This window comes from Corapipo altera, unplaced genomic scaffold (assembly GCF_003945725.1).
Source record: "Corapipo altera isolate COAL_440 unplaced genomic scaffold, ASM394572v1 2, whole genome shotgun sequence".
In the NCBI taxonomy this organism is placed as follows: Eukaryota; Metazoa; Chordata; class Aves; order Passeriformes; family Pipridae; genus Corapipo; species Corapipo altera.
In genome coordinates this window covers 5,789,517-5,814,225 of record NW_020884890.1, presented here as the reverse complement: position 1 = coordinate 5,814,225, position 24,709 = coordinate 5,789,517, and the positions used below count along the sequence as shown (strand labels likewise).

Genomic DNA, 24,709 nt, shown 5'->3' with positions numbered 1-24,709 from the left:
GCTCTGTTTTCTTATGCCTGCCCTACCCCTGTAGCGTGCATGAAACAATGCTTGACACAAGGGTGCCTCACTCACAGTATTTACCGTGCTGGTCAAATTGACATCAGCTGGCACAGTTGCACTTGCAGGAACTGGAACATCTTTTAGTGACAGGTGGATTGATTTTGTTTGGCACAGAGTTAAATTTCTTCATAGTGGCTTATATGGCTTATGCTTTGGAATTGTACTGAAAATAGTCTTTATAGCACACTGAAGGGAATAGGACAAGGGGTCATGGCTTCAAAGTTAAAGCATAGATTTAGATTAGATATTAGGAAGAAATTTTTCATTGTAAGAATGGTGAGGTACTAAGAGGTTGCCCAGAGAAGTTGTGGATGTCCCATCTCTGCAAGTGTTCAAGGCCAGGTTGAATGGGGCCCTGAGCAGGGGGCGTTGGAGGGGTTGGAACAAGATGATTTCGAAGGTTCCTTCCAACCCAAAGCCATTCTACAATGTTTTAGTTACTCCTAAGCAATGTTTACATGGCATCAAAGCCTTTTCTGTTTCTTACACTGTTCCACCAGTGAGAAGGTTGGAAGTACACAAAAAATTGGGAGGGCACACAGCCAGGACAGCTGACCCCAACTGATCAAAGGGATATCCCTTATCTTATGGCATCATGCTCAGCAATAAAATCAGGGGAAAGTTTGTGGGGGGTGATGAGCAATTGCTTTAATTTGTATCAGTTGTCTTTCTTAGGTTTTATTTTCTTCTTCTTCTTCTTTATTTCCTTCTTCTTCCAATGCCTTCTCCTTCATCTTACTTTCTGTTTATTATACCTTTTTTCTCACCACATGAGTTTTCTCACTTTTACCCTACTGATTCTCTCCCCCATCCCACTGGTATGGGAGGAGTGTGTGAATGACTATGTGATTCTTAGTTGCTGGCTGGGCTTAAACCATGACAATTGACCAGCATTTTTTTGCATCAGGCACTTTTATAAATGGTACTGTGACATCAACTGTTTCTTTTAAATGTATTACTTTTTTAATTCTAGGGAAAAGAGCCCACCGATCAGCACATTAAGCAGGTTTGCATGAGAGTCATGCAAGGTAAATATGCTAAAAAGTATTTAATGTTTCTGGTTCATTTAATTGGGACAATCTGTTGCTGTGGAGGCAACCAAGATTTTCCCACTCTTATCCAGAATAAATTGCATGGCCTCAGCAGGGGACTTAGCTGAAAATCTTTCCAGGTGTGAATGTAGGCACAGTATTAGAAAGTCCTTTATTTATATATACTTTGTAGCCTCATTGAACTACCTGTTGATTCCATACTATTGGTGTAGTAAGCAGGCCATAGACCAGAGTATTTTTATGAAATACATGCATTTTGTATTCAAATCACTTGCTGCATTTGTGTACATAAAAGTACACAGCTTTACTGAAAGCTTTTTAGCATTTTTTACTCATACACTACTAGATTGCAGCAAACAAACAATGTGAAAAATAGGTAAAAAAAAAGTGGAGTGCAGAGAGAGGCTTTCTGGAGATAACATACAGTAAAATTAAAGCAATAGGCAGATGCTCAAAACCCTAATTATATTGCTGATTTCGTGACACATACAGAAATTTGAAGCTTTTCTAATATGGTTGGTGCATGGGATTTACTCTGTTTAAAAATTTATGCTACCCTGTAAGCACAAAAGAAAATTTTCAGTACTTGCTATTGAAGATGCCCTTTGGGATATTACACTATTGTAATGTTAAGAGTTTACTAGAATGAAATTGCTGCTCATGATTTAAAAATTCTCAGTAGTCATCACTGTTCTTGATACTGCCCAACAGGATATTTTTAAAAAAATTTTCTATAAATAGGTTAAAAAGGCCTTTTAAAGTGGTCTCTTGAAAGCAACCATCAGAATTAGCAGTTTCTTACTAGATGATTGAATAGTAAATGATGTAGAAAATTATAAGGACATTTCTAAATAAACTATAAATATCTAAGTAATTTGAGTCTGCAAACATTAAATTTCTTTTCAGAAAAAATCACAGTTTGTTCTGCACAGTGTGCCTATGCAGTTTGCATAGTCCTAGCACAAATAGCATAGCACAAAAGGAAGGTGCTGGAGCGTAACTTGTCAGTTTGCATAGCAAAGGACCTATGGTCTTCTTCAGTGATCGTGGGAATCTCTTCATTCAAATCCACTTACTCCTTAACTCTGTCTCCCTGTTCATTGCAGAACAACTAGCTCAGCTGGCAGCCAGTCTTAGGAGGCCAGAATTTGGTGCTCCAGGTCTTCCTGGCAGACCGGGGCCACCTGGTGCTCCAGGGCCTGCTGGTGAAAACGGCTTCCCAGGACAGCTTGGCCCCCGTGGCTTGCCTGGCCTTAAAGGTCCCCCTGGTGAGATTGGTCGTAAAGGTCCTAAAGGTAAGAAATTTTATAACTGGCTTTCGCTTGTTAACTGCTTCAGGGTTTTGTGTTGATTTCTTTCCCCCCTTTCCTTGGATTACAGGTTGTGGATGTAGATTATACACATGTGAAGTCCAAAAAGACCCTGAATTAGGAACGTAAACTGTTTGCTGTAATTGTTGTGTCAGTTACCACAGAGATTAAATCCATGCTCTTGGATTTAGCAAGACTTGTTTAGAAATCTGGTTTTTAGCAGATGAAAAACATAAACCTCAAAAGTCCATGAGAGAGAGAATTGATATTAGGACTCTGACTCAGCATCTTACTTCTAGTTCAGGGCAGATGCTTGTCCTTTCTCCCATTGTATAAGTGATTTGATGACAAAACCCAGGTGTGACTCCAGCAGTGATTCTCTCCTCTACTTGGTCTGGTGGTTGACCTCACTTCTGCAGGACTTGTGGTTCCAAAGGCCCATGTAAGTGGTCAGATTCAATCACTAAATGAATTATTCTACTTTTCTAAGTGCACCCAGTTTATCACATTAAAAGTCACTGATAACTATCTGCCTTTTATTTGGGTTTAAGCCTTGAGCCATTTAGCATCATTGCACCAGGTACCAGAATCTATTGATTCTTTGGAAAGGACAAATCCATAATAAAATTGACTTGCCTTACATTTTATAAAAAATCTTTGATCAAAGTTAATCTCTTCTGTTCATGACTGAGAGGTTCTGTTCTCCTCTGAAGGATTATACAGTAGAATTTTCTGCATTCTTATGACCACTATAAATGTATTAGTTTCTATTCAGCAGCAATTTCAATCTGTTTCTTGAAGGAGGTTTTATTTAAAAATTATATTTCTGCACAAAGTTAGTCTGTTGCTGGATTAGAGTGTTTACTTTTGATTCAAGATTTATTTGAAAGTAAAATTGGGAAAAGCTTTGAGAGAAAGAAGAGAATACAAAAGAAGCAAATTTTAATGACATCATTACTGGAGCTTTGTTACTGTTTTCATTTAATATAATGTCATCTGCAGAAGAAACAAAATAGACATACAAAGGTGATGGAGTATACTGTATTTTATTCAACACACAGCAGACTGTGCTGTGTTAATATTGAAAAAATAAATCTACAGAACATAAAAAAAAATCCAAACAAGCAAGATGCTTTGTTTTCTATCATAATTGTCATAAAATTCCAAAGTTCCTTTTCAGTAAACATTGAAATACAATTACAGATACATGAGAAGTGAATGCCTTCATGTGCAAAAGCTATTATAATGGTACATGGCAGCCAACATGAAAAATCTCAGTGCTTCACTCCAGGTTCCTGGTAGTTACCAGAGTTCCACAGAGTTCACAGAGATGAACTAACTTTCCCCATCCATTTGGGAAGTTGTCTGAGATTGGAGTGAGGGGAAAAGGGTACGTTGGACATGTGATAAAAGGGAAAAGAAGAATGTTGAGAATGATTTAGAAGGTCGCAATAAAAAGGAGACAGAAACACGGCAAAGTGTAACCATGAGACATAGCAGAAGACACACAGGTACAGTGATTTTAACAATGAGTCAAGAGTCTAGGCAAGCCATGAACTCAGCAGTCTATTCTATCTTTCCTCCCTGCAGTACCAGATGCTATGGACGCATAAAATAAAGCTCACGCAAATATTATTAGGTGTAAACTTGTGACTTTTGACTTGCAGAAAAAAAGAAAAAAATCAATGTAGAGTACTCACAATTGGGAATATATACATAATTGTATGGAATAGATACGTTGAATAGAATTTTGAGTTTACTACACAAACAACAAAAAAAACTTCCTCTTACTGTGGTTTGGAGCAAGATATGGGTTTGAAGAAAAGCTGAGTGCCCACCAAAGAAAAGTCTCCATGATATTATTATATGAAAACAGATACTATTAGACAAGAACAAATTTCTTTCATAAAGGTAAAACAATGTCTTATGTGGATGTCAACAGAATACTGTAATCTGTGCAGCCAGCTTCCTTTTTCATCTCTTCACTGGCCATCTCAAGGACCAGCTCTTGAGAATTCACTTCTTAGCTGAGTTCACATGGCCTTGCAGAAGCCAATAACCTCACTCTCTATATTCCAAAGAACCTGTGTAGTCCTGCGAGTTTGGTTTATTCCTGTTATATAGGCTGTTACAAATCTCATGTGGTACTTACTCTCCAGCTCCCTGTGTTTTTTTTCCCCTCCAAGATGTCTGCTTCTGAGTATGACTCAAATGGGAGAAAAAACCCAATCAAATCCCAAACATTCTACAAGGATCTGTGTCAGGACATCATTCAAATCTGCTAAGAATATATATAGCCAGCTGAATTCTCTGCTTATTAACTGTTCACCTCTGAAAGGGAATTTACTGAAAATGATAGTTCAGGCATGCTATAACTAATATTTCATGAATTTGCTTTAGGTGAACCAGGAGAAAGAGGAGAAAGAGGATTTCCAGGCAGAGGACTGAAAGGTTATCCTGGACCAAGAGGTCTGCCAGGTAAATATAAGAGGGTTAGGGTAAAGAGGAAGAGATGTAGTAATAATTTAGTCAGAACTGATACTTCAAGATGCTTTGAAAAGATAAAAGGTGTCCATTAAACAATAAGCCTTCAAATTACAGTGTTTCATAATTTTTACTTTATAGGTAAGGATTCAGTAAAAAATCAGAATTAAAAACTTTTTTACTAAAATGCCACCACCTCATTTATCTCACTGTAGAAAGGTTAGAGAAGATGTAAACAAATACTTAAAAAAAAGGGGCAATTACACACAAATAAATGAAAATTGCCTCTTGTAATATAAATCTATATTTCATATAGATTACATACACATATAATTATATATAAAAATAAATTATAAACAGCCACAGCCCTCAGATTATCTCACTGGCAGGCACAGCAGTCTTCAAAATCTCCACTCATAATCTAGTATATTCTTTTATTTCTGTGGTAATTAATTGCAATATTATATAATAGGGCTCCATGGGAAATTCTTGCTGATGGATGCAGCACAGCTAGCCTCTAGTGGCCTGGGAATGAACACAAATGTTATTTCCATCAGTATCTTTATAACATATTTCTGTCTTTATATATAGACAGAAACAACCTAAATTTCTTCTCTTCCTGAAAAAAGGAAAAAAAATAGAAGGTTACTATATACTGATCCCACGGATGTCTGTGTAAGTCAGAGTTGTCTTCTGTAGAAATCTATCACTGAAAGAGGCTTACTGAAATGACTGTATTTCATTTCTCCATTGAAGATTTAGAAGTAAAAAGCGACTAGTTCTTAACAGTTCCAAACTATACATTTCCCCAACCGTTTCAGTGGAGAAAAAAAATAAATTCTTGGTATATCTTTTTCCAGAGCACTAACAAAACTGTAGTAGGAAGTAGCATCTACTCTGTCATAGGCATCAGCAGCAGGGTTGGCTGCAGTGCTGCAATCAGTTATACTGCAGAGCTTAATATAGCAGGACAACTGCACCAGTAAAACTGGAGAGCACTGGGACTGAAATTTCATTGCTGTAGCAGGGTAATTGCAGCCTGGGTGTCAGAGAAAAACTGTCCCTCCAAGTTGGCACCCCTCCCTGAGAGCAGTGAAAAGTTGTCTTCATACAGCTTTTGAGAACAGGATGTTCAGTAAAGCTACGTGTACAGTAAGCATGTTGTTTGCTGCCAATGTTTAGATCTGCATCTGCTTTTCCAGGTGAACCAGGCAAAGCCAGCTATGGCAGAGAAGGCCGTGATGGTGAGAGAGGTCCCCCTGGGGTGGCCGGTCAGCCTGGGGTTCCTGGTCCCCCTGGCCCCCCTGGCCCTCCTGGGTACTGTGAGCCAGCATCCTGCAGAGTGCAGGCTGGACAGAGAGTGGGGAAGAACATGAAAGGGCCGTGAGTGGGCAACACAAGTGCCACCGTGTGTCAGCATCAATTTACTTCTTGCACAGACAGCTGAGAAAAAAAAAAAGGAATGAAGGAGAAATGCAAACATGGACAAACCTTGCAACCAAGGTTTCAGTAAGGTATTTTTAACACAGTGGTTGTACATTTTTTCAAAAGGTTTACTTAGCAACACAAGCTGCAACAATGGTGCTTACAGAAATACACAGGTGATGCCTTCTGGTTCTATCTCCTTTTGGTGAGGATAAGACGCAATTGTCTATTTTTATTTTTGATTTTGTTTAATAAAGGGTTTCTGTGATTTTTCCTCCTCCCATACTTAATTCCTATGTATGAGGTACAGTGAAATAACATGACTTCAGCCATCAAATAAAAAAAGGACAGTTTATTTCCTGCAGTTGTAGCTATTCTCTTATATTATAAAATAAATTCTAGCACACACCCTTCATGCACAGTCATTTCATTGTATGTATGTGTTGTCCAAGATATGCTAAACCTCCTTCAGCTCTTCAATTCAATTGCAGAAACAGAGTTGGGAGACTTTTCTTGTGAAAACCTGCCACCCCTGGCACCTTTTATGCTGTCAATCTCTGTAAAAGTATGATCACTGGGTTCTCATGAATAACCCATGTGGAATAACCTCTTCATTTTTGACTCAAATTTGTGTTGCATTTGTAATTTCATAGGAAGCCTGTTTCAGTTTCCCTTCTCTGTGAATTAAATAAAAGGCTAGTAGCCACTGTCAAGGGAATTTAAATTCCCAGAAATATATGTTTTATAGTAAGGATTACAGATTTTGAAGTAACATCTGTGGTTGTACAAAACCCTAAATAAATAATATTTTAATCTCCTATATCTTTTTTTTATGTATGGTTACATTCAGTACTGATTAACAGAACAACCAGAAGGCAGCAATTAGATGTCCCAAGTTGCCTTTTTTGAAGATACTCAGTTTTTAGAGGAAAATGTGCAATGTAGATATTCTGTTGCTCTCTGTATAAATTAAACTATTTTTGGTTTTGACTTTACCTCTCTGAAGTTTATTCTCTCTCCAAGACAACAATGAAACCATCCTATGATGTCTCCTTTAATTTCATTATTAACCATCCAAATTTTCAAATATAAACTTTGGCACACTTGTTTAAGCACTGATTTTTTTCCTAGCCCTTAGCTATCTGGTCATGTTCCAGACAGTTGACTTGTTTGCCATGTGACAACAGAGAGAAAGAACACAATCCATGGAGCTCTGCATTTTGCATGTAACATAAGGGGAAAGGTAGTGGTATAATATATACAGCAAAAGGAATTATTGAAAAAAAAAGAGTAGTTAAACCTTCCTCAAACCAAACCTGATGCTCTGGCTGCATCTAGGAGCCACTTTTCTGGCACCTCATGTGTTGACAGAAAGTGCCTAAACAGAAATCACTTGAAACAAAAATGTCTGATTCAGTTGCCTACTAAAAAAAAGTATACTTGAGACGTTTTAGAATTAGTTAAATGGGATTAATTCTGATAATGTTGTTGCCTAAACACTGGGAGCAAAAAAAACTCCAGGCAAGTTTAGCAGAGATAAGCTATAGAGTAGGTCTCTAATGAATGCCTTCTGGTGCAAGGAGTACGAAATGGCGCACGCCCCATGTCCAGGGGTTCTACAATTTATTGCCTGATCTGAGAACTACCTGCCCCCAGATGTGCCCCCTGGCATGCCTCTCTGGAATTGAGTTGGGGGTTCCAAGACACCTTTCTTCCTCATCTCCCTCTTCTTCATGTCACATACTGTCTTTGGAGCTTCTAACTTGAACATTGCTCTGACTGTGATGGTAGCTTATTGTTCAGGCCTGGGGTGTGACTGTTCTTAAACAGTGTTTACTATAGTCCTACTTTGAAAGGAGCTTTAACAAGCCTAAAGAATTTCAGAAATCCAATATGAAATAGGGGAATAGGGTTTGGTGAGTGTTAACTACTATTCTAAAGTGTGACAGCTACATTAAAATCTACAAAAAGCTAAAAATCCTAAAAACCCTAAGGCATCAATGTCTTTCTGTCCCTTGCATAGCCCAGTATTTTAGATGATAAATATAAAAGTGGTCAAATCTTTACAAGTCTAATCTACACCTGGCTACTGTGCTCTGTTTAGTTACACAAAAGCAGCACTGGGTGAGATTTCAGGGAAAAGATGGGGGAAGAAAACAGACATAAAGAAACATGCCATCCTGCCCCGAGACTCAGGGCAAAGCCTGGGACAGAACAGTTTTCATGCACCTCCAGTTTGGCCAAACTCATAGCCAACATCCCCTGCATTAATACTACGAGAAGTCGCCAAGATAGATAAGTGCAAAGAATTTAATTCTGCAGGAACATATCCAGAAGATTCAACATGAGGTGAGTGGCTTGGGCACACATAAAGGTGTTTTAGAATTAGGTCAGATTTTACTGATTTAGGGCATAATCCTCAAAAGTACTACTTACATAGTGCAACAAATAAAAAACTACTGGTAATGACAAACTGTAGTTTCACCAGCAAACTTTTATTTTGACTATAAAGTGTGTAAAACTGTTGAAAAGAAAGAAACCCATCTGATAACAGAATGAAAATATTGTTTTCCATATGTAATACATACACATATGAATCAAAAGAAGCAAAACCCCCAACATTTAAATACAAATGAGAAGTGCTTTAGAAAATATAATCTGAAAAATGCATAAAATTCCACTATGGAAGGAAACTCATGTAGAAGCAAAAACATTAATATGTAAAAAACAAATAAGAATTATTACAATCAAATTCAACACTGAGGGTCAATTCAATGCAGAATCTATATAAGTGGATAGCTTAAGATTCTGACAGATTTTCTGTCTTCAAGCTGACTCACAAGTTTTAACTTAAAATACAGAACTGAAGAATAAATGTATTGGTTAATCTAAGTACTTACCAATTTCAAATCTTGCACAAGAGTGCAAAAAGGTACCCAACAAATGGTACACCATATACCATAACATACCAGGGACTGGATTTTTCATAACAGTACATTCAAGTAAATAACAATCTGGAAAATAAAGACAGGATTATGAATTCAAAAAAAAGGTGTACTGACTATGGTGAATCAGAGAAAAAATAGTGCCAGTTCAAACAAATAAATTTAGAAGGCACAATGCAAAGAGACTGAGAGGTTTCACAAGCCACTGACAGCGTGCCACCAATTCTAACCAGGTGCTCCTGGAATTTCAGTGAAGTCCCAAGTAAGTCATGTTCTCATCTCCTTCAGGTTCAGCATTAAAAAATGCTATGAGATTAACTGAACAAAAGGCCAGTGAAAATCACTTTTACCCCTTGTGATCTCTGTCACCACTTCTAATTCTGGAGGCTTAATTGCACTGTAATAAATACATATTTTAGCTCCTTGGTTACTTCAGCGTAGGCAGGAACCCAGAGAAAATGTCCTCAAAATCATAATCAGTTCATAGACTTGTTTAGGTTGGAAAAGACTTTTAACATCGAGTCTGACTGTTAACCTGGCACTGCCAACAAATTTGGTGGCCTTCTATGACGGGGTTACAGTGGTGGTGGATGAGGGAAGAGGGAATGACATCATCTACCTGGACTTGTGCAAAGCATTTGACATTGTCCTGCAAAAAATCCTTGTCTCTTAACGGGAGAGACATGGATTTGACTGATCTGGGTGGTCGCACTCACAGAGTTGTGGTCAATGGCCTAATGTCCATGTGGAGACCAGTGACAAGTGATGTTCCTAAGGGGCCTGGATGGGGACTGGCACTGTTCAGCATCTTTGTCTGTGACATAGACAGTGCAACCAAGTGCACTCACAACAAGTTTGCCAATGACACCAAGCTGTGCAGTGCAGTTAACACACCAGAGAGAAGGGATGCCATCCAGCGCAACATGGACAAGCTCGAGAAGTGGCCCCATAGGAACCTCATGAAAGATTAATCCTCAACACAGCCAAGGTCCTGCACATGGGTTGGGGCAATCTTCAGCATCCGTCAAGCCAGCCTGTCCATATCCCTCTGCAGAACCTTCTCAACCTCCAGCAGATCAACCTGCCCAACTTGGTATAGTCTGAAAACTGAGGGTGCCCTCAATCCTCTCATCCAGATCACTGATAAAGATATTAAACAGATCTGTTTCCCTTGGGAAACTCCACTAGTGACCAGCCACCAACTGGATTTAATTCTGTTCACCACCACTCTCCAGGCCTATCCATGCCATATGTTGCTCCTGTATAATTTGTTACAGCTTCAGTTTTATTCCCCTCTCTTCAATCTTTTGTTATTCCTGTTCTGTTTTGCTTGCTGCATGCACATCCAAAGGGACAAGTAAACCTGGCAGCTTCAGACAATGAATGAAACGAACTTGCTGAAGCCACTATGAAATTGGAAGAAAGAAAATCAACTTAGTGGTCAGATTATTACCTAGCATCCTTTAAAATGCCATTGGCATAGGAGTTCTCTTTTTCCTCCTGGGAGAGTTAGGCAGCAAAAGAACAATGAAAATGCCTAAAGTTCTCTAAAGTTAAGCAGTTCAGTGAATCAGCTTCTTGAATAAAAGTGATTATCTTATTTAGACAAGAAAGTTATCTGCACCTGATTCAGAGAATGTATTAACTTCCATAAATTATATACATATTAAGGTCAAGGTTTTCACTTTCTTTTTTCCCTCCAGATTGTAGAGCCCAAAGTTTCACCAGCTCATAGGAAGCATGGCCAAAGACTTCAGCATGGTCAAAAGCCAACCCCCTAAATTCAGCCAACCTGCTCTGACCACTCCCCAGAGCTCACTGCAGTGGCTTTGTGTGCCTCCTTTCTCCCATTTGCAGTTGCATCCTCCCTCTCGTGATTTGACACAGAAGGAAAAGTTAATATTTCTGACAGAGGCGCAAAGAGAAATTATGTGAAACATTTCCATTTCCATCCGGAATACTGTTTCAGATGTAAATGGCCACATCATAATGTAAAAAGCAATTTTCCATCCACTTAATACATTTCCACTGAACAGAACCCTAAATGTTGCAAACCAAAAATAGAAGGAAGGAAGGAAGCAACCAGTCGGCATGTACTATGATTCATTCAGTGACAGCTGCATATCATTCAGAAATGAAAGAATACAAAAAACCAAGGTATGTCATTGAGAATCCTTCAAACATACTGACTGGAGACAATATATTTACATTAAAACTGCAGTAAATAATTAAATGCATTTGTGTTTATAGAACAGAAGACTCAGAAAGAAAACTGCTAAAAAACATGTAGACTCCAATCTTTTTAGCTACAAATTTATTTTGGTCTAGAATCGATAATGTTTTTTAGCAATTAATATTTGAAAACAACATTTCATTAAGGTATCATGAAGCTAAAGTTTTCCACTTAAACACCAACGATGTCAAGATCAGGGTTAAACTTGTTCTCCATGGCCTACACCTGCCTGTGTGTTTAGAGGTGGATTTCAACATCCTTCCAATACAATGTAGTTGTAATGGACATATCAGATTTCAGAGAAAATTTGTATGATTTGGTACATCCAGAAACTAACAAAAACTCAATAAAAACCCACACTAAACCAACAATGTTTTGATTTCTGAGATACTTTTCTTATTCTAACATGTCACATTAGAGCAGCAATTCTACTGCATTCACAAAATGCAATGTTAGGGACTTGTTTTAAGTAGTATATTTGGAGAAATAAGTTTATAAAATGCTAGTTTAGCCACTGGGATTTTTACAAGAATTTTATGTAAACATTTCAGAAAAAGGAGAGAAAAACTGAGTGAATACTGACATGAAAAATAGTATTTCATCCTTGTGAAAAAGAAGAAGCTCCAAGATATTTTGTGTGATTATCCATTAATTTTAAAAATACAATTATTTAACAAAGCTGTGCATATCTAACATCTATCATAACCCAAAATCATAAACCAAAGGATGGACGATACAATAAATCCTGTTCCTGTATCATAGTGCTCTTTTGGGATTGAAACCGAGTCCAGTTTAAGACAAGAATATTGGTTTTCAAAATATTATCAGGCTGCACTGCTGTTCATACAGCTTGTATGAAGGATGCTGTTGTAATTTTTATTAACCAGAGGTAAGCCCCTCCTCCCCTGGAGACAAACGTCATTTTAGGGGACATAAATGATACCTCAAAGTGGGATGTCCCACTAATACCTATTCTTTTTAACATACACAAAACAAAATATAATAATAAACACAAATAAAGTCTAAGCAATATTACATAACAATAATTATCCAAGAAAGGCAGTATTTCTGCAAAACTAAATAGATTTAAAAAAAAAAAGTCAGCCTCAAGAACAAAATGAGAAACACTGACTCTTGTGCTGTGAGAATATGCATCACTGGGTCAGCTCTTGCACTGCTGGGCAAGTTAGGCCTGGGCTGTACCCTTTGTACTGAAAGGATGTTTTAGACTCCACCATGTGGACAACAGGAGGTCTACTGCAGCTTTGGTAAAGTTTCTCTCTTACCAAGTTTTTTCTTTCTTCAGGCAAACTGAGTAGTTCTGTACATAGCAATTTCAAGAAAATCTCAACATGTTCTTAATAGGTGACAGAGCAACTTGCCATAAAATATAATAGTCTGACCCTGAACTAAGATAAAGCTTAGAGAGCTTTTAAGAAAGGTTTAAAATATTTTGTCAAAGTTATTTCACTTCTGAGTCTTGACCAAATCAAAGACCTCATGTTACTGGAAAAAATAATTCCCTGTGTTTAGTTCCTTGTAGTGCTTACTGCAGCATGAACTGCTCAAAACAGATACAAAACTGATAAAGCAAACTGCAAAATAGATTAGCAACCCCTCCCTTAAAAAACTACGACAACATCAGTCCGAAACTGCAAAGAAATTTCAGGGGCCAAACCTGAAAACCATGCAGAAACATGTTTCCAGCTACATTCCATCTTTGATTCTAAAAATACAGAGTAGGAGCAAGCCAGAGTGAAGTAAAGTTAAGCTGGGATTAACACTGTTCCACCTCAGTGAAGAACGTGGCATCTTAAAAAAGGTATCGAGATAGCCCATATAAAAAAATACCCGTTTTCTCACATGAGAAAATTAAAGTGAGCTTTTAGCAAAATAAAAATAATGCAACAAGATAGTTACCAAAGTTACCTGTAAATCAATTGAAAGCATTCAAATGCATTTTAAAAAGACCTTTATGTTTAAGCCTATACAAAGAAAAAGGCATCTGTAGGAAACATAGATGAAAAAATAAAACTTTTTCAAATATAAAAAGTGTTTTGCTTTCCAATAAGTTCAAGTAAATTAACATACAGCAATTGCATCTGACAGATGACAGATGCTGGGTTTCAGCTACCTAAAAGCCCCAAAATATACAGATACCATTAATGTGGCACAATAGTCTATGTACAGCCTTCCAGGTAGGGCTGCTTGTGAACCTCTAAGTTGCATGAATATTATTCACAAGACAGCACCCTTTAAAATATTATCACAGAAAATGAAGTCAAAAATTAACTTATGAAGTAAAAAATGTTTAGACTATTACACATATTGGAATTACTAGAGAAGTAACAACAACAAAAAAAAAGAGGGAAAACGCTTATGCAAGATACCTGACCAGCAGTTCCTTTCAGAGAATGGAAACCAGTATGTAGGGCTGTTCCTCCACTGGTGTACATGTACAGACACCAAGACAGGCGTTGGTGCAAGGCTGTACTTGTTGGGCTGGCAGACCGCAGGCCCACACTGCAGGAGGTGCCTCAGGACAGACAGTTGCTTGGTTTCAAGCTGCCTCACCAGTTCCCAGTGCTCTCACAGCCTTGGCACTCTAAGGACCAGATCTGGAAAGGCGATCAGTTCCACAGAGCAAACCAAAACACATTCCATGGACACAGGAGGTCTGGAAGAGGAGCAGGGTGAGTTGAGATAAGCACAGGCAGGACCACTTGTCCTGCACCTTCACCCTGGTGGGACAGGCGCCCACCGCCCATAGAGCGGAGGATGTGCTGGCCTAAAGAAGGGGCAGCTATTGCCTCCCAAGGGATGGGAGGGATGAGCAGAAAAGGAGGTATGAGGATTGGGGTTCGCTGGTGGGCTTTGACCTATCTGTTCCCAGCCTCGTGAGGAACATACAAACCACTCTGACCCCACAGGGAGTCCCCAGCTGTAGGGTATATTACATTTCCTTTAGGTAGCATCCTCCTCTTTCCTGCTGCCCTCATCTGTCCTGCTTGTTTACTCTCAGCTTTTCATCCTTATGTTTCCTTTAACATCTCGTTGTAGCAAGCACCTTCTTTCATCCAAACATCTAATTGATGAATATGTCAGGGATGTGTGCTTTCCCCCTCAGAATATGGGCCTGAGCTCCCCAGGTGCCTCTTTTACCTCTTGCTTTCATCTCACTCTGGGTGCAAGTGTTAGGAACTCTATTCAGAACAAATGCCAGTGTATTTCTGTTTTTAAAGACTCACACTGGTCATCCCTTAACTGTTTTTCAGCAAAACCAAGAAGTCAGCCAGACTCATGTTTCACAACAGCTTCTCTGGAAGCCAGCACTTCCAGTGTGAGAATGCTTCCCTGGCAGCTCTGTACTGCTCGAGCACGAAGTCATCAAAACCATTTTTCTGCCTGATGTGGGAGAGTGCCCAGCTTCCTAACAACAGAGTGAGAGCCTTCAGTATGGCTTTGCACAACAGATGTATTTTGAGGTTTTGGGTTATAGCTATTTGTGTTCGTTCTTCCCATAGCACCTTCACTTTCTATTGCACTGCAGAAAATTCCACAGGACTAACCTAGGATGATCTGTTTCCTAATAATCAGAAGTGAAACTTTGGCCATGTCTCCTCCCTCCTTTTCACAACCAGCCTCTGTGTGATCAATTTTCTCCAGATTTTCTTTTGCTCAACTCTTTGAGCTCTACAGGATGCACACTTCATTCTGTCTGGCTGACATTGTCTGGTCCTGTAGGATTTACTCATTGCCTAAAAACTGTCTGCAGCTGTGCTCTTGGTATTACACCTTTCAAGGAGGGTTTTGTACTTTTTTCCAAATCTTTCTTGCACTCAAGTGACTTTTTTGAGATTTACTAGGACCAGTGAATTTTACACTCTACAGTTTCCATGTTCTTCTCAAGCTTATTTCAGCACATGATTTTTACAGGAGGAAGAGGAAAACTGTACCACTGCCAAGATCAGAGGCTTGTGAAGTTCCCATCTTGGACTGCGTACCCACCACTCTCTGCTCTAAAGCAAGGGGTCACCTTTGCTGTAGGCAGACCTAATGGCAGAGTAGCTTGATTACAGGCAACAATGGTACACTTAGTCCATGTGATGGTCAGAATACATGCTGGTTCTCAGTCGGGAACATCAACACCAACCCTTTGCAGTTAAATATCTGGACTGCATGTAGCCATGACTAAATGAACATACAAGCCCCCTAGCTGGGACAACATCCAGTCAGGAGAGACACTTCCTGGGGCTACACCTGGTGATTTTTCAGTCAGTCTGAAGCTCAGCATTGGATGGGATTAGGGAGATCATAAACACATCTTCGTCTCCTTCTTCAACATCTTGGACGTGACTGAAATGGTGGGCAGCATTTGTGATGCACAACAAAGACCCTTTTCAGAAGGTGTGCCAGAGCCTCCTCGAGGGACATGAACGTTTAGTCTGAAGAGAGTTCTCAGTGCTCCAGCTCAGGTCCTGCGTTCGCCATGAACAAGTACGCTTTGAAACTTCAGAAATGTATATTTTTGATTTAAAATTCACCACCAGCAAGAAAAATAAAGCCAGCTTACTTACTGGGGCATACGTAATGTCTTAAGTAATAACAAAATATTTTTTGTTTGAAGAAAGAAGGTGATGAAAATTATTTGTGCCTATTTTCTTTTCTAAGTAAAATAAATATGAGAAACAACACATGGAATGCAGTCCGGAAAATATACATCATCATTTCATAATTACGACACTGCAAATAACATAGAAAAAAGCTCAATTTTGTGCCTTACAAATTATCTATATACCATGCAGTGTCGAGGAAAAAAAAAAAAATGCACCAAATATTTAAAAAATTAACTTATTGGGAGGAGTGAAAAGTGATTATGAACCCAAGTGCCTGGGGGAGAGGGTTTTTATTTTTTGCTGGTGTGTGACCGAGTCTGTGATACGTGGTAATAGCAATCTGCAGGATTGCATCTCCCACTGGGTCCAGGTGGTCCCTGTGGTCCGGGTGAGCCTGGTGTTCCTGGTGGGCCTGGCAGGCCGGCAGCTGGTAAAACAAAGTTAGAATTAGTAGAATCCTCACCAAACCGCGTGTAGTGCCCTGCATTTTACCACTGACAGTCAGCTGCACACCAGCTCATCCACAAGAAGGTGGGTGGGTCTGACCTCATGCTATGGCTCAGCTTGGGAGGAAAGGCAGGGGTGTAAAACCAATGTGAAAAATGGGAGAAAGGCCTGTTAGTTCATAAACAACAATAACAGAAATAAATCTGGAGACTTGTACCTGCAGGTCCAGGTGGTCCGGGGTTACCGGGCAGTCCAATTCCAGGCTCGCCTCTTTCCCCTTTCTGTCCTCTATAACCTACACAGAATAAAGATATGAAAATAAGAGTACCCTCTTATTATAAACAGTGATCTTCTATATATCTTTGTAACAGGAAATTACCAACACAAATGTAATTGGAAAAGCACATGCTCACTTCTTTTTCAGAGAGTGGTATTTTTTCCTAAGACAGCTTTTAAGTTTTTAAGTTCCTTCTGGAAAATATGAGCATTTCTAGTAGTAACTGTTGCATCCTCTGCCAAAGGACTCTTGTTTTGTTCACTAGTTGGACCTTTCTCCAAGATTTTAAGCTACCTTTCTAAAGCTCCTCTAATAAAGACCCAAATGCATATTCTGCTCTGGTGTTCCCTGTTCAATGAAGTGACGTAAGGCAGCAATCCAAAGGCCATCTGTAATCTGACCAGTCCTTCTCTCGTAGCCCACAAACTGAGTAAGACTTCACCCTCTCTGTTCTACAAAAATCCTTACATTTGCACTTTTTAGACTGTAAACTGGCAGTTTTATGCTTAGACATTCCCCTGTATGTGAGACAAGACCCACTCCCCTGTCAGCGTTACCTAGTAGCCCTCATGTGGAACGAGGCATCTTTAGAGCTTGTGCAGATTTCAGGATCAAGGCCTACTTGATTAGTGTGATTACTAATTATACTTTGAATAATGTAGTTCATTTTCTTCACAGGCCATAGCTTTGTATTTATCTAAGTGGCCTCCACCTTTTCAGGTGCTGCAACTCATGACCAATGCCTGTTTCTTTTTCCTTGAACTGTTTTTAAAGTGTCGTCTTAGTTGGAAACACTCTGGCTGCTTCAGAGCAGAGGACTTGTGGATATTGGTAAAGCATTTTCCTTAACATTTCAAGTTAAGAATCCATCTACTAATGTATCTTTTCTGTTCAGATCATGTAAATTATGCAGGACAGGGGATGAAGGCATTTTTAAAGGAACAAGTGTGACACCTGCCACAACCCACTACTTCGCAAGAGATTATAAGGAAACCATCTTCCTTCCAAGGAAACCTTCTTCCTTCCCCAGCACCTCAGACGTGTAAGGTGACAAATACTGAAGATTAATTTACCAATTTCTGGTCACATTTGGAATTAAATTTGTCCTGCATAAGGGACCAGTATATTTCTAGCATTGTCTAAGCCATACAATAAACTTCCTCTTGTGAAGAAGTGTAACTCAATTTGAATTCAAAGAGAAGAGTCACAGTTGACCAGCCAACATGGTGTCAATCCACCTGATGTCTCATGAAGATTATGAGGCACTGTCAGGTGAATGGCAAAGGTTGTCTTGTCAGTGTGCTGTGGTCTATGGCAACACTGGTACCTTACAGGATATTCCAGAAAGAGACTACTGTGGGTACTGTGGGTACCAATTCAGGGTTGTTACAACAGACACAATGCAGTAGGAATGGTATTCAATTCAGAGTATTCAAGCTTTCTGTTACACAAAAGCTCATTATACACTTCAGTAGAGTCTATCAACTATTGCAACCATTCTAGGTTTCAAAACAGAGCATCAATCTTCTCTCAGCACTGCAATAAGAAAATTACAGGGAGGCAAAAACATTAGAAAATGCATGCAGGGTGACATACATAACATAACTAAAGGAAATCAACAGTTTAAAAGCTCACAGAAAAACAAACAATATTAATCATGCATTCTGGTCACTGAGTTCTGTTAAGCAGAATTCTACAAGGCATATATGCACACAAACTATAATGACTCAGAAAAAGGAACATGCAGGTGCTTGTACTTAATTTTGAATACTGGTTTTGCTCTTTAATGACCACAGTAGTATTTATAACTACATCAAGTTGTTTTGCTCTAAATCATCTTGTGCAATGCTGTTTTGGCTACTGTTTGAAAAGCTTAATCATACAACCATAGGATTCACACAACCATTAAGTGTCCTATTTATTATACATTTCTCTATGCTTTTTAATTTACAGTCAATAGTTACAGTTCATTTCCCACTACACACAGAGTTAAACTGTAATTTTACAAAGCAGTGCTGCCACTAATAAGTTGCTTTTCTGTTACTTTAGTTATGGAGAAGAGAGAGAAATCACAGATAACATATACTACATTTACAATCTCCATGATAACCGTTACTGTAGGTCTCTGACACACCGTAATTGAAAGGCACTAAGACAGACTGAATGGTTCTGTAAACATCACTGGAATTCAAGACAATAAGGAAAAAAACCAAAAAAACACTACTGGACAAAGATCAGCCTGCCAATACAAATACATGATCCAGGGTAGTGTAAACCATTACTGGCTGTATCCAAATACACATACAAAGGTGTAGTTTGTACACAGTGGCAGGAAAGTTCTGCTGACACTGAAGTTTGACACAGAAATTTCCAGATATCTTTTCTGACAGTAAGGATTTATTTAATAGGATGCCAGCATATTAGTAAACAGACCTATATGTAAACAATCTGAACAATGTAATGTGTAATTTTGGCAGAAAAATCTTTGATTTTAATGAGGTATATTTTGCTCATAAGCAGGGCCATGATTGCACTTTTATCACCTTCTTTCTGAGCTTAAAGTGACAAATTCATACACAGTCAAAGGAAAGTATTACCATACACATAAATCAGATTTTGATTTATTGTTTTTAATGTAAAGGCACATATAAGATGCTATCTACTTTTACTGGTGGAATTACAATTCCAGTAAGAGGCACCTGCTTAATCCAAAAGGCAACTGTTTTAGCAAAGCCTTTCACTCAGGTTCCAGAAGTTTTGTTGTGATTTCTGCAACTCAAAAGTTTTGGTATTATAAACACGTACCCAACCATGGGTAGTATGTTAACCACTTGGTAGCAATACGTACCAGGTAGGTGTTCAAATGGATAAGGTTCTGCTCATAGGTGAGTAGTGACAGCTGACATACAGCTCTCCACTTGATGCTTCCCACAGACATCGTAGTCAGAAGTGTCACTACTGCAATACCCTCAGCTCCACACGGAAATGACCCAAGTTCATGTCTATGAACTTGGAGGTAAAAGGTATTTAAACTGCTCCAGAAGGTATTCCACCTATATCACAGAGACCCTCTTCCATCAGCATGGACAACACAGCATTTGAAAGTAGCATGTCAAGTACTTAACTAGAGAAATTTGACATTCTTTAATACAAATATGAGGCAAACAGATTACCACATCAGGGAATAAGGAGACCAAAGTACCCACTGTGTTTTACCATGCAAATACTCTGTGTTCTTAAAAAGAAAAGACTGCAAAACAACAGAGAGGGTGCTAAGAGCATCCTCTCATCCAGCCTCCAGTATATATTCCGAATTCCTTCTGTGTGTTACAGCCCTCATAGTGGAGAGGTTGGAGCTGGGGTTCAAATCAAACTAAAACAGATTTATTTCAACTTCTGCAGCAGAGAACATTTTACAAGATGGTAACTGTTGAAACCAGCACAGCTATTTCAGAATAGTGACTTTGTCTGAACAACATCCACTACAATGGGTTCCTGATGCCAGCCAAGGTTTCTACATGCTTCCACTCTACAAATTATAAATTATAAGAGACATAAATTTTACAATAGAGATTGCCAATGACGATAAGGAGCTTTCACTATTCATCGCATGGTATTTTTATTTTCTGAACTGTGATGCTTGATTCCTTGAGGCTAGCATAAGTTATGAGGACCTATAACAAACTAATTTCCTCTACTTGATAGAAAGAGTGAATTTTAACTGAGACGAAATCTTTTCTCCAGTGAGAAAAAAAATCAATAGTCATAGGAACATAAAGGATATCTGGATTGCAGAATCATCCCAAGGTGCATTTCATCTAATGGACCAAAAGTCACTTACTATTACAGTTTTAAAAATCCAATTAAGTCACTGAAGTCAATTGAGCTAGATCCTCTAACACATGACAAGCTGACTGTTTGCAAATGGATGACATTGCTATAGCTTGTCTGTAAAGTCTTGAAATAAACTTTCTAATTCTCTATGAGATATTAACATATTTTAAAACTCATACAGAGTCAAGTTCCTCTGTTCCCCCTTAAGCAAATGCTGTACATTTCACTAGTAACGCTGCCTCAGAGTATCAGCTTGCTGATGCGTATGCCATAGGTTATTTTTTTAAATGAAGAAATATATATAAGTATAAAAATCTTCCAATCATTATGTGAATACCATTTATGTGTTTCATAATTGAAGTTGCAATTCTTCATTATATTTTGCTTGCATGCTATATTTTTACTGAGACCATCCTATAAATTATTTGTACCTGAACCATTGGGAAGTATCTGAGGAACACTATGAACAACCTTGCTGAAGGCCAGGAGGTAAGAATTCTGGACTTCTTTAGAAGGGGATGACTCTATGCACAGGAGTCAAGCTATTCTTTAAATATGATTTTTGAAAACCATGCCTACATTTCTAAAAGTTAGTACCTATGTTTTCTCCTTCTGGGACTAACCCCCAATATATTGGTTTGCTGTGCAGGAGGTTCTGGTGGAATCCAGCCAAGTCATTCCTGACAATTTCCCTGGGAAACTGGCATGACACTCAGGGTGTATAGAGGGGCCCCTATGAATCCATAAGTAAATTTAAACACCTCCTTGGACACACAGTGTCTGATACACCTGCCTTTCCTGCTGGCTGGCCCTAGCAGGCTCTCTGCTCAGCATGCAGCATCACAAACAGGAGAGGTCCTGTTAATTGCTCACTGGAACCATCTACTTCTTCACACTGTCTGCTGAGACAAGTGACTCACTCTGTCAGCCCAGACACATATTACTGCAGACAACAAATCCCTGGAGTTGGCAATCTGGCCTACACAAAAGAGAGAAATATAATAAGGAGTATCTGTCAGTCAATACCAAATGTGTATTAGGACTTGTGCACACAACATGCTACCTTGATGGTCTCAGCCACATATGCACATAATGTGCTTCTCCAAGAAGTCTTGCTTGCTATGTATTTTATGGCTGAAAACAAGCTGGAATATAGAAGGATAATTTTCAATCTGCTCAGAGATTTGAATTTCTCTTTACTGTTGGTACAAAGCAATACCATACACAGGCACAACTGAGTAAGGCAAAAAGGGTATTTGCAAGTGTGCTTCTCTTACAGGACTATTTCAGAGTGTAAAAAAGGTAAGGTAAACATTTTGTTGTCTTTCCTTGGAAATGTATTTTCATATATCTTGAAGTATCAGAGAATTAAATGCTTCTCACTTAGCTTACCTTTTACAAACCAAAAAAGAGTATTGAGCACAATGGTAAAACAAATGGAAATCCTGTGTACACAGGGCACTACTTTTACTGAAGCATAAGGCATGAAAAAGTCGCTTTTTTTTTTCTTTTTTACTCCCCGCCCCTCCCCCCCCCAAAAAAAAACCCAAAACATAGCTGTTATCTTTTACTCTTTATGCTCACTAGCTGGAAAGGAAATCTAGTACAATGTTTTACTTCCCAGAAGCATCTGAGACTATTCACCACATACATCATCATTGAACAATCTGGCACTGACAGTGAAATGCATTATTTATGGTGATCTGAATATTTGCGTAATGATGAAGTCAGTGTTGTAAGATTCTAAGCCTTTTATTGGTTTCCTTGATCCTTTATTCTTGTTCTTCTCATTCTGATCTCATGACATTTTTCAAGCTTCTGTCAGGGGTTTGTGCTTATCAATGTTAGTAAGTCTTTGTTCTTCTGATAGCTTTAGGATCCACACATCTTCAGTTTTGCACTCATTTTCTTCATTCCAGTCTGACTTGGTCTGACTTCAGAGCAGACCAAACTAACAAAAGATAATAAAGAACTACCTACAGATAAACTGCAAATTACATATTACACACGCAAAAATACTATTCATCGATAAATTCTTTTTTTCCTTGTAGCCTGTTGTCCACTTCCTTTTAATCTCTGAGAGGCTGACTCTACAATAGAGCACAGCTACAATGAAAATGGATCCCTCAAAGCTAATTTTGCAGTAAAAGACAATTCAGTGAAATGGAAGTCCTATACTATCCTAATGCATTGCAATGCACAAATTACCCTTTAGGGGATAGCAAAAAGCTGATTACTCTGAATTTTTTTGTGAAGATAGATTTATTCATGGCAAGAAGAACTCATGTGGTAATACTTCAGTTTTACTTCTAAAAGAGTATTTGCTTCTAACTAGAAGAGTTTTTCCTCCCCTGTGTTGTCTCAGGATCAAAGCTGAGAGCACTCAGACCGGAAGATCAAATTTTCTTTCATAAATAAGATTGTCTGTCAATATGGAGCAGAATCTAAACAGTTAGAGTGCTGGCATAGTTTTTCTTCCTTATTAAAATATTTTGGACGAAAAAAATAAGTGCTACAGTAGTTCCATCAGCTTTAGATATCTGTCAATAATTTATCACTTATTAGAATAAAATGCACTGATTAGGAGTTTTTAATCAGTAAAATCCACACATTTACTATGGGTTAATATTTAGATCTAGTCTGGAAAAACATAAGTACATAAGTTTAAAAGTTAATCATTAGGAAGCTAGATAGGTAGTCCTGGCTTAATCATTAGCAAGGATTTCTAGGTAGAATTTATGGGAACATTTTTTGGAATTCCTACCTTGAATTCCACGTTCTCCTGGTGGCCCTGGCAAACCATCATTTCCTGGTGGCCCTGGTGACCCATCTTTTCCTGGGGGCCCTGGTTTACCATGAGCTTGGGAGGCAAGCATTGCAGCAGGCAGCTTCAGCTGGGATACAAATTGAGCCATCCTTTCTTCATTAATAAAAGATACAAGGAAAAGTCAGTAAGAAATCTGCTAGCAAATGACAAGTAAATCCCAAAGCAACAGCTAAAGTTTCTGGAAGTAAGGTGTTCAGTCCTTCTTAATGTCAAGGTAGTGAATACCCCAATACGCACTTAGACCTTCAGTTCCAACTCAGACTCATGTCTGAGTCTTTACCCTTTGAAATAATCAGAATGAATTTGTATTAAAGTTTCTATTACTAATCTCTATTACTAATGTATTTCAACATTTCAAATGACTTCTGACTCCTGTTCATGGAAGTACTTAAAATACATAAACACAGAATAATTATTACTTAGCACACCTATGAAGGGCTACCTCATATGTTCATAACTCATATTAAGTTGCAAAGCAGGTGTTAATGCCAAGAAAGGTTCTTGGAATGTACTGAAACCCTGAAAACAGTTGTGAAAAAACCTGAAAGTTCTCAGCAAAGATTATTAATTGCAGATATTTCAGGATGAACTGTTCATGCTGGTGGAATAAAGTGTACTTGGTAACATTTTAGTGTTCATCAGAGATAGAAAAAATAGGTATTATTCTTGACTCTGTCTCTTTTAAAAAACATATTAAAAACCTAAACATTATACAACATAGTATGTATTTTCTGTGGTGGAGTTTTAAGAGTCAAGAAAAAAATCAGAATAGAGTGGGCATCAAACAAAAAAGAAGCAAGGTGATAGAAAGCAGGCAAAGTGAAACAATGTCAAAAAATGGAAGATCTGTGGAAACACTACTGAGATGTAGAGAATGCAACAGCTACAAAGACAAAACTCCATTATTCCCTGTAGGCAGGGCACCTTTTTTCTGTGAATAGACTAAATACTATTTAAATGGGAGAAGGAGGTGACTTCAGCCAACAAACTGCTCTTGAAATACATAGCAAGTTGAACTCCTGAGGGATAGCAAACTGGGGAAGGGTGAAAATACACAAAATGACAGCCTTGTTATAAAGTGAAAAACTGCCTGAACAGGTTAAAAAGCCCCAAGCTTTATATTATTTCTTTCATCCCTAAAAGATAAAATGGGTTTTATCCACAAATATTAATGACAAAATAGAGAAGTTGAAGAC

At 38.4% G+C, this 24,709-nt stretch overlaps 2 protein-coding genes across 8 annotated transcripts in view; one reads left to right on the top strand and one right to left on the bottom strand.

Moving 5' to 3' along the window:
* The window catches only part of COL9A1 (collagen type IX alpha 1 chain), a 65,616-nt gene extending 58,287 nt beyond the window's left edge, over nucleotides 1-7,329 (top strand). For all 3 annotated transcript variants that reach the window (XM_027645104.1, XM_027645108.1, XM_027645105.1), the window contains 4 exons: nucleotides 1,037-1,091; nucleotides 2,222-2,410; nucleotides 4,826-4,903; nucleotides 6,112-7,329. In XM_027645104.1, the coding sequence (XP_027500905.1) occupies nucleotides 1,037-1,091; nucleotides 2,222-2,410; nucleotides 4,826-4,903; nucleotides 6,112-6,296 (507 nt within the window). In that variant the 3' untranslated portion in view covers nucleotides 6,297-7,329. The remainder of the gene's footprint in view (nucleotides 1-1,036; nucleotides 1,092-2,221; nucleotides 2,411-4,825; nucleotides 4,904-6,111) is intronic.
* Nucleotides 7,330-9,214: 1,885 nt separating this feature from the next.
* COL19A1 (collagen type XIX alpha 1 chain) overlaps nucleotides 9,215-24,709 on the bottom strand; it is a 191,609-nt gene continuing 176,114 nt past the window's right edge. For 4 of the 5 annotated variants that reach the window (XM_027644988.1, XM_027644991.1, XM_027644990.1 and 1 more), the window contains 3 exons: nucleotides 23,451-23,606; nucleotides 16,793-16,870; nucleotides 9,215-16,555 (listed from right to left, as the gene is read on the bottom strand). In XM_027644988.1, coding sequence (XP_027500789.1) covers nucleotides 16,419-16,555; nucleotides 16,793-16,870; nucleotides 23,451-23,606 — 371 coding nt within the window. In that variant the 3' untranslated portion in view covers nucleotides 9,215-16,418. Of the gene's footprint in view, nucleotides 16,556-16,792; nucleotides 16,871-21,267; nucleotides 22,638-23,450; nucleotides 23,607-24,709 lie in introns of those variants that run through there. The other variant, XM_027644992.1, reaches the window with a different exon arrangement.